General features: G+C 36.9%; 1 protein-coding gene across 2 annotated transcripts; it reads right to left on the bottom strand.

Moving 5' to 3' along the window:
• Positions 1–983: 983 nt before the first annotated feature.
• Positions 984–7,419, bottom strand: LOC103702887 (bifunctional riboflavin kinase/FMN phosphatase-like). 2 transcript variants are annotated; one of them, XM_088723589.2, is made up of 11 exons: positions 7,234–7,419; positions 6,220–6,352; positions 5,860–6,046; positions 3,764–3,894; positions 3,553–3,622; positions 3,377–3,442; positions 2,916–3,070; positions 2,734–2,829; positions 1,677–1,828; positions 1,514–1,597; positions 984–1,426 (listed from the first exon to the last, which is right to left on the bottom strand). In XM_088723589.2, exons 2-11 carry the CDS (start codon positions 6,293–6,295, stop codon positions 1,298–1,300), a joined length of 1,146 nt encoding a protein of 381 aa, XP_088579715.2. In that variant the 5' UTR covers positions 6,296–6,352; positions 7,234–7,419; the 3' UTR covers positions 984–1,297. The 2 variants fall into 2 exon arrangements, with proteins under 2 accessions (XP_088579715.2, XP_088579714.2); XM_088723588.2 differs by having other exon boundaries at positions 7,177–7,310.
• Between the last annotated feature and the right edge of the window lie 2,553 nt (positions 7,420–9,972).

A 9,972-nucleotide genomic window follows, 5' to 3' on the forward strand; every position in this document is an offset into this window, starting at 1 on the left:
TTGTTGTCGTTGTTGTTGTTTAGAGCCGGATTTGATTGTTCAATTTGACAGATTTCTGAATCTATTCCAAATTAGTTAGATTATTTTCCATAACCACTTCCCAACATTTTTTTTGATATAATTTAACTAAGACCGCCAAAATCAAATGGGTAGAAAGGCGTTGAAGAAAATATTTTACAAACAAATATGAGCCTTAGGGTTGTCCTTCTTTCTTACCTTTCTCCTTAGCTCCTCCTCCTCCACTCTTCTCTTCCAAGGCAAAGAATAAAATTTTCTATTTTTCTCGCTGGAGAAGCGTGAGAAGAATGTTTTCATGTTCATCAGAAAGGTGGCTCCGTGCTTAATTATTGGTACAAAAAATGGTGGATCGTAGCAGCAGCAAGATCTAAATCTCAGTGACAACTAAAATTAGTGTTTCATTCTAAATGCAAGCTGATTTCCATATATATATATATATATATATATATATATATATATATTCATCATGTCTCTATAAAGAGACATCCCGGTGCACCAAACTCCTACCAGATTTAGAAAAGATCAGATGTATGTAGTGTTACCTCACTCTAGACATAAAAAGATTATTTCTGTGTTTCGAATCCACAACATCCAGACTGTGATGAAGCAATCTTCACACCGTTATTCATCATGTCTTTATAGCTACTATTATTATAATTGATGTTAATACTTTTCTGAGAAATCCATGCAGAGGAGAAAGGGAAAGAGATCCATCTCTGATTTCCATGGTCCGTGTGACGGGCTCCACACGTGATCTTCGCACAACTATAAACACATCTATATTCATTACGCAAAAAAAAAAAGTCTATATGCTCAAGGCATTCCTTCATTCAGTTCTGACAAGTTTATATATATATATATATATATATATATATATATATATATATATATATATATATATATATATATATATTATCTTTAATTACAAGAGCATAAAATTATCCATCCATCATTGCACCACCATGTGTAATCTTATTTTAACTAAATTAAACTCTTTTGGTTCAATTCTCACTCTTTTCAAGGGAAAGCTAGAGAGATGCTGGCCAAAAGTTAAGATGCATGGTGCATGTTACATGGCTGGCACAAAGCTACCAAAAAGCTTTCCACAAGAAAGAGCTAAGCCTCATCAAGCAGTTCTATAGAGTATTAGGATGTTCCAACCTCCCATATGGAATGTTTCATTGAGATCTCTCATGCAAGATTTCTCTCCAGAGCCCTTCAACAAGGGCCTTCTCTTTTTTAAACTTAAATACTACCCTGCTTCATGAATGACATTCTATCACAAGGAACTTATTAAGTATGGTGAATCCTTGGAGCAGGCATACATAGGAAGATCTAGAGCTTTCTCTGCAATTCTCCCGTCCTCCTGAATCCTCGCTATCAAGCTCTCTAGTGATGGAAAATTGGCCTGTGTATTTCAAGCAATAAGGATACCACATCTGAGAAAAGCAATTAAGAAACCATCTCTAAATTTTGTTGTGTTTAACCCAAATACCTCTGGTCTTATATAGCCCACTATGGCTAGATGTAGCTCCTCTCCGTAAAAGTCCTCATTGAATTTGTGAAGCAGCCATGGTTCCTGTGAGCAATGATATTTAGAGGAAACGAAAAAAAAAGAAGAAATAACTGCAGAGGACTTTCGAGTAAAGCACACTCACTATAGTCTTTTCAGTGTTGTCGAAATATGGGTTCCAACCAATACTCATGACCATCTTATAGATACCCCGTGTTGCTAGCCCTGCCCAGCCAAAATACACCCCAGAAGTATGTTCCGAAAGTAATGCAGAGAAGTTTTCTGCAGGTAAGTTAGCTGCAAGAAAGGAAAAACAAGTTTTCAATGGTGGCAACAAGTTCTGCATACATGGAAATTGAAACCCATATAATAAATATAATTACCAAACACTGATCCACTAAACTCACTAAAAGTTTGATAGTTGCATGACTAGTATATTACAGGGCAGAAAACAAATTTTAGCACATGATGTTCCTAGAATATTTAATGGAGCCTCACCTACATGATAAAGAAATGACTGCTAATCAATTCAGATCTGGATCAATCTGAAATTTATGACAGAACTTGGCCCCTTAACTTAGCAAATAGTGTAAAACAAAGTCAACTTGAAGCTCCAAACTGAAACAGAGAAGAGATCGGCAGGGTATCACTTGGATCAGATGTTCAGATCTACAGAAAGGAGATCTGCACCGGTAGTATTCAGATATGACATATAGCAGTAAGATGCTGCATTTGTAGCAATAGAGAGAACTGAATGAGGGAAAAGATGGAAAGATTTAAGAAGTAAAAAAAGGTAGAATAAGAGAGAGAAAAATATGATAAGAGAGAAGAGAAAATAATAGAGAAGAATATGAAAAAGGTATTAATATACTTCTAATGTCGAATCAGGATCAACTAGGACAGAAATAAAGCATTGGGTCAAAGTCTTCTTTGGTGTCAAGGTAATAGTTATGAATAGTCATCGACTCCCGGAAAAAGGTAGAAGAATAGGACCTATTATGGGACATACAATGTATTACAGATGTATGGTCATTACGCTTCAACCGGGTTATTCTATTCCACCCCAGACCCCAGCGACTTCAAAATATTTATATTACAGGAAGATGTAATCCAAGGCATCTTTGAGAAATGTATTAATTGGCAATATGATGTTATGAACACCATCACCACCAGCATGATAAATGTATTAGATTGTGACTCACCTGTTGGTATTCCAAGTACCTTTGAGCCACGGCCAAAACCTTTGATAACAGGTCCTCCAATATACCATGGTTCAATTGGCAAAGTGCCTTCTATCCCTGTCATCCACTAATGGCAGCTTCATTTTGGGGAAATGCTATGAAAAATTACAGCTATATATGAGCAGCAAGGTTGAGTAGCATACAATCTTCGAATGGTGACAAACCCCACTTTTCAGGATGCAGATCGAGCAGAGAATTGATCACCTCATCGGCTGAACTGAAAGAACTAGCTTGTTTTGGTAAAGATGGTACAGCAACCACCTTCATTCCTGCAGCCTTGCCAGCCATGACACCAGGCCTAGACGGTACCAAAAATTAGTTATCATGACTAAACCAATTAATTGAATGCATGGCATTAACTAATTAACAGTTTATTAAAAAAGGAACATAAGTCAGCAATAGGTTGCCTGTGTTAACAAAACCATTGGTCACTTATATGATTGCTTTTACTACTCATCAAGCTATTTGTAAACAAAAACAAAAGGCATATCCGGCCAATACATTTTGGCAATGCAGCATCCATGTGATATATGACAAAATTATATCCAGAAATAGGATCCATATCAGCAAAAAGAAAACGATAATAAACATTAGCAAAACTTACAACGAATCCTCAATCACTAGGCAGTTTGATGGATCAGCATTCATTCTTCTAGCAGCCTCAAGGAAACTTCCAAGACCAAGCAAAAATCAATAATTCAGACTAACAAATATTAATTTTCTGAATTATGGCAAATAGGTGAAAGTTAACCAAACAAACTGTATTTTGCAGTGCCTCACATTTCAGGAGATGGCTTCCCCATTACCACTTCATCACCACCAACAACCGCAGTAAAGGATCCTTTCCAGCCTATACATCAGAATATAACAAACTGGTACCCTCAAAGATTGCAAAAGATAACCAAAATGTCCAAAACAACAACAAATTTGCTTTTCTATCTATGGAGGATCAATAATTCAACGTGTTTCCAGATTCTACCAAGAAATATACCATGATGGTAGGAAATCTTGGCTTCTATATTTGATTTTGGAGAGTTTGAAGCCAAACACATTGGCACCCCCTTGCTCCTTAGATGTTTAATTAGCCGATTAGCACCTGGAAGAGCTTTAATATTGCACCATCTGCAGCAATCAGATGCATTTATCTATTATACCTCATGACAAGGGACTGAAAATTATTGTACAACCACCAATAAATTTTGAATTTAACTGTACTTATATGTTTCGCTAAAATACTGAAAAAGACAAAGTTAAGAAGCAGGCAACCTTAAATAAGGAGAGATAAATTGCACTTCCAACTTTAATTGTCACCTAGGGTTTTGACTTGCAGTATCTGAGTCAACTAATCAAGTTGTACGGATATGGTAGGCCAATTTACACATTGTTTTGAACTGTTTGAACAACTGAATACTAGATTCATAAATAAAAGCAAGCTAAACAAGCCCAAGACAGAAATATTGTTATATTCACTAAGCACTCTTTGATCAAATTACCTTTTCATTGTAGCATCCATGAATATACAGATCAATTAAATGATAGATATAGCACTAAAAATGCCAGTCCTCGTGGTTAAAATGCCTCAAGATAAAAAGAATTGATACAAGTGCTTAGCTATTTTTATGGCTATTATTTTGTAAATGCCGTTTGATTATAAGAAACTTACCTGTTCAAAACATACTTAAATTTGAATAAAGACTAAAACACATACTAATAAAGAACAAAGGTTTTAAATGTGGATTGACATGATCTGGTCATACAAAGAGTCCATCAAACATGTCCCCTGCAAGAAAAGGGACAGAGATACAGATATTAGAGGCAATAAATGCTTGAATGGATGTGGCCGAAGGACTTGAAGAAGCTTTATTTAAATGCTAGACTAAACACTCCTGGAGTAACTATGAGTTCCGGAATATTACATTTGTCATTGTGTTGGAAATATAGTATGACTGATGGATTAGACTGATAAAGGATAGCAGTATAGGAGTAAAGTAGGGTAATCTTTGTTATCATTGTTGTTATTTATTATTTTTATACTTGATGTTTATCTTCAACTTAATTAACATTCTAATTGTTTCTTCTTCTATACACAGACATATATAGAGTTAACCAGATCACTAACTTATATAGTTCTACCACATCACCTACTATCTGCCAAGTTAGTGTAAATCATCAGCACCTTTCAGGAAAGGTTTTGTGGGTAGACAAATGTATGTAATTTTCTTTCCACGCTTTAATGGAACCTCATTTATAATTGTGCTTTATAGATGACCACAGAATGATCGGACAAGCTCCTAAGGTTAGTTCATAATTCATATAAACTTCATACTCTGAGGATGTTATTGATAAAAAATGATAACCTTTCCAGTTTTTAAAATACTAAGAAATAGCTAGCTCTGCTTTTCCTCTCATTTCTTTTTCCTAATAATAATGAGTGGTAATGCAAAATTCATTCCAAAGGCATCTAAAGAAAAGAAAAGAACACATCAACCAAACCTCCCTAGGGCTCATAATCAATACTAATCAATTCTTTGCAAACCATCTATAGTAGTTAATACTTCAATAAGAAAAAGGAATATTAGAATGCAATAACGTATGGTCATTATGATTCAATTATGTGTGAAGATGAATATGAAAAAATAACATGACATCAATCTTGGTATCAGATCAATCTTCAAGTCAACTCTAGGATTACTGATAGTAGTCATGGATGTGATAGAGATTTATTTTTTAAAAAAATCTAATTCAAAAACTTTGTCACTGAACTGCAAAATCGCCCACAGCATTCTTTCAAAAAAAGTAGAAATTGAACTTAGTTCCCATGATTTTTTGTTTGCTTCATCAACATGGAAATGAGCTCGGTTTGACATGAATCAGGTCTGATCTAGTCAAGCTAAGTTGGGATGACTCAAATCATATCCATCTACACTAAACCAAAAGGCACCTTTTTTCCATATATATACTAGTTATTTGACGAACAAAGAAGATAATAACATCAATATGTTCATCCACATTAACTTAGCAAAAAATAGCCTTTACATTCTGAAATAGAGTGAAGTTGAACATGAATAACATGTCATTGAAGATTACTTGTCAGAAAACATTGGAGTAATTGTGGACATGAACTCTTCTGGTGTGCATGGGAGTCCATAGTCTTCCACAACAGCAGTTGCAACTTCTAAAGGTGTCCTTCCAACTATTCTGTGAATTCCTGTGCTCCTCCATGTCTTTCCATATTTGACTAGAAATTCTTTTAATACTTCACTGACAACGCCATCTGTTTTGAAATACAAAAATGAAATATAAACTCCAAAGGAATAAATGGGAAAAAAGGAAAAAGAATATTTGAGTGTATAAGATAATAGCACTTGAAAACATGTGATATATATTCTTAGGTCAGAGATACAAGTTGCCAGAAACGATCATGAAGAAGAAAGAATACGAGCGCACCTGTATTTAGAAGTGTACCATCCAAATCTAGAATGACATGTGAGATCATCCTAGTCATAGGCTTGGATGCAGTCATCTTCCAAGCTTAAAGGAACTCTAATGCAACGTAAGTAGCTCTATCAACAAGACTCACCTGTGAGACAGATAATTTACCTAAGATACCAAACAGTGATGTGTGCAACTAAATAACAATATTGCATATGACGAGCAGCTTCAACTCTTGGAAGCAAAGTAAATATCTAATCCTCAAGAAACCATCTTGAATGATTTTTATGGTGGATTCGGTAGATTTTTATGTAAATTTTAGCATATAAATTATACTACAATAAAATAATTAAATCTCGCAAGAAATTGGACTATTGGTGAAAGTAGATAGATATGCAGAAGTTAGTCGACCTATTTTGTTACTGTTTCTTATAAGCTTATGGTGACATTGGAAAATGGTGTAAGATAAACAGCAGTACTCTTAGTTTTCCCCAAAGAATTGTGATATATAAAACAAGAGTTGAGAGCAAGCAGTAAAAATTACAAGAAAAATCGCAAATCCTTTGAATAGATTATCAAATTACATACGAATGTTGGGTAGAATTTCTTCCAAATTCTTATTCGTATATACTAGGAAATTTGCACATGATGGCTAGAGTATTTCTAAATTTTATGGATAACATTTCTGTACGCGATATAAGGGCATAGATAAATTGGTTATGGTCTCTGGACGCTAAAGCCAATGTCATCAGCCACAAATATCAATATATACAAGGCTTTCACTAGTGAAATTCAATTTTTGAAATCAATACCACCAAAAAACAAAAAAAAAAATCTACAAAATTAATCAAAAGACGTGAAAAACTAAACAAAAAAAACCCTAAAAAACAATTCAGATGAGATGACGGCCAGATTAAAGAAAGAATATGAAAGGAAGAGTTCTTTCTTTGAGACATTTTAACAAACAATTACCGGAAGGATAGAAATCATCAGCAATGCTTGCAAGCACAACATGCAGCAGGAGTCTACCTCTTTCGAATCGGGTGTTCACAGGGGTTTGTCAAAGATTAGACTCCGTTGCAAGCTAGAGAGAGGCCTCGCTTTGTCCGTTTGGGAGGGGATGGATAAAAAGACGAGTGAGGACGGAATGAAATAAATACCATAAGTCGGATGCCAGTACTATGGAGGAGAGAAATGGAATAAATTTGAACCGTCAGATGGTTTCAGGACTAGAGTAGGGGTAGTTCTATACACCCCCCCCCCCCCCCCCCCCCCCCCCCCCATTGCTTAGGACACCCCCCAAAAACCAAAAAATAAAATACCCAAACTAACCTTTAGTGTAATTACCATATTGCCCTTGAAATTTTCTCATACACCCCCCTTCCTCCTCCTCCGTTTCGTTTTGAAAAGAAAAAAAAAAACCCCCTCAAACCCCTCTTAAACCCCTCGATCCATTTACATCGTTTAGGCGATCTTTGAAGGAGATTTAAGCCCCATTCGAAGCATGGACAAGCAACTAGTGATTTGGGACGAAGAATCGGCCGCAAAGGTACGTGTTCCACCTTGTTTCGAAATTTTTTTTTTTCACGGTTCGTGCTCCGTTCGGCACTGGATCGCCGAACAAAAGGCTTCTGTTCGGCTGCACAGTGCCGAACAGAAGCCTTCTGTTCGGCTGCACAGTGCCGAACAGAAGGCTTCTGCTCGGTTGAGGGTTGCCGAACAGAAGGCTTCTGTTCGGCACTGTGCAGCCGAACAGAAGCCTTCTGGTGCCAAATCGCGTGCCGTGCTGAATTTTGTGCCGAACAGATCCTCTGATTCATTAATTCTTGGTGATAAATTATTTTATATGTAGGGCTATGCTACAACCGAATCGAGTATAATTGGATCAGAAATTGTACTGGATTACACAAGCGAATTTACAACTTACGAGGTATTATAATGTATTGTGCAATTTTGTAATAGTTTAGCGAGCTATTTTTACAACTGTGTACTTACATAAATTGTTTAATGTATAGATCTTCAAGAGTAGAGAGGACTTGTGTAATTGGTGTCGTGAAGCTGGGAGGCGAAATGGTTTTGTTGTTGTAATCAAATCATCCGATGCAGGTACCATTTCTAAGAAACCCAGAATTACGTTAGGTTGTGAGAGGGGTGGGACGTACCGAACCAAAAAAGAAAAGCGAATAAAGACTGCCTGTGGGACAAAGAAGTGTGGATGCCCTTTTGCATTAAGAGGAAAGAAATTGGATACTGCGGATGATTGGATATTACTGGTCGTATGTGGAGTGCACAATCAACCCGCTGCAGAGAATCTGGAGGGGCACTCATATGCAGGGAGATTATCTGAGCAGGAGACGGAATTGTTAGTGGATATGTCGAAGAGTTTGGTTCGTCCAAAGGACATATTATCCACATTGAAGGAAAGAGATGCCCTCAATGTTACGACTATCAAGACTATCTACAATGTACGTCAACGGTTTAAGGTTGCAGAGAAAGCCGGGAGGTCTGAAATGCAACATCTATTAGGTAAATTATCAGAGGCTAAATATATTGAGTGGCATAGGAATTGTACTAATACGGATGTTGTGCATGACTTATTTTGGGCACACCCTGGCAGCATTGATTTGTTCCGTGCATTTCCCCGTGTGTTGATAATGGATTGCACGTACAAGACGAATAGGTATCGTCTTCCGCTCTTAGAGATTGTGGGGGTGACATCTACTGACATGACATTTTCAGTTGCTTTTGTATACTTAAATTATTGAGGGGGAAGAAAGCTATACTTGGGCATTAGAGAGATTGCGCAGTGTTATAGCTGATGATGTTTTGCCTGAGTTGATTGTTACAGATAGAGACTTGGCTTTGATGAATGCAATTCATAAAGTATTTCCTACTGCTAGACATTTATTATGTAGATGGCATATTAGTAGGAATGTTTTGGCCAAGTGCAAAAAATTTTTCGAATTGAAGGAGAAATGGGATAAATTTATTATGAGTTGGAATGTACTAGTGCTGTCCTCCACGGAAGACGAGTATAATGATCGCTGGAGTGCACTGCAGAGAGAGTTCGGTACCTATCCAGATGCACTACAGTATGTGTCAGATACTTGGCTGAGCAAATACAAGGAAAGATTTGTTGCGGCGTGGACGGATACATGCAGGCACTACGGAAATGTGACGACAAATAGGTATCACAAATAAAGACTCATTTAATTTTAATTTGCCTCAATTCTTATATCTAACTTTCATTTGTTTACTAGGGTCGAGAGTGCACATGCAAAGCTCAAAAAGCAGCTTGGATCAAGCCAAGGAAGTTTCGAGTCATCTTGGACTAGAATAAATGGATTGATTGAGTTGCAGCACAGCTCCGTTAAAGCCTCATTGGAGAAGAGTTTATTGGTAGTGCAGCACAACTTCAAGCCAGCTGAATTCAAAGAGTTGCGAGGTTTCATATCTATAAGTGCGTTAAATCATGTCCTCGCCCAATCGAAACGAGCCAATTCAGTTGGGTTTGATGATTCAAATTGTGGGTGCGCTATTCGACGCACACATGGTATACCATGTGCTCACCAGATTGCGCGGTACAGGGTGGAAGGTCGGCCCATTCCTCTCGACTGCATAGATCCTCATTGGAGGAAACTTGATATTCTGCCTACCCCCCCGTGCAGCCAATTCAGTTGAGTTGTGATGCAGAGTTAGATTTGATTGCGCTACGATTCAAGAAGTTATATGGGGCTTCTCAATTGCAGATGATCAAGAAGTTACGAG

This window comes from Phoenix dactylifera, chromosome 6 (genome assembly GCF_051530095.1).
Source record: "Phoenix dactylifera cultivar Ajwa chromosome 6, Ajwa_hap1_PhDact_Kaust_v1.1, whole genome shotgun sequence".
Taxonomy (NCBI): Eukaryota; Viridiplantae; Streptophyta; class Magnoliopsida; order Arecales; family Arecaceae; genus Phoenix; species Phoenix dactylifera.

Coding starts and splice junctions, on each gene's coding strand:
- LOC103702887 (XM_088723589.2), bottom strand. CDS start 6,295: ATGACTGCATCCAAGCCTATGACTAGGATGATCTCACATGTCATTCTA. Junction 6,047..6,219: donor TGGTACACTTCTAAATACAG/GTGCGCTCGTAT, acceptor ATTTCAAAACAG/ATGGCGTTGTCAGTGAAGTA. Junction 2,830..2,915: donor TTTGTCACCATTCGAAGATT/GTATGCTACTCA, acceptor AGTGGATGACAG/GGATAGAAGGCACTTTGCCA.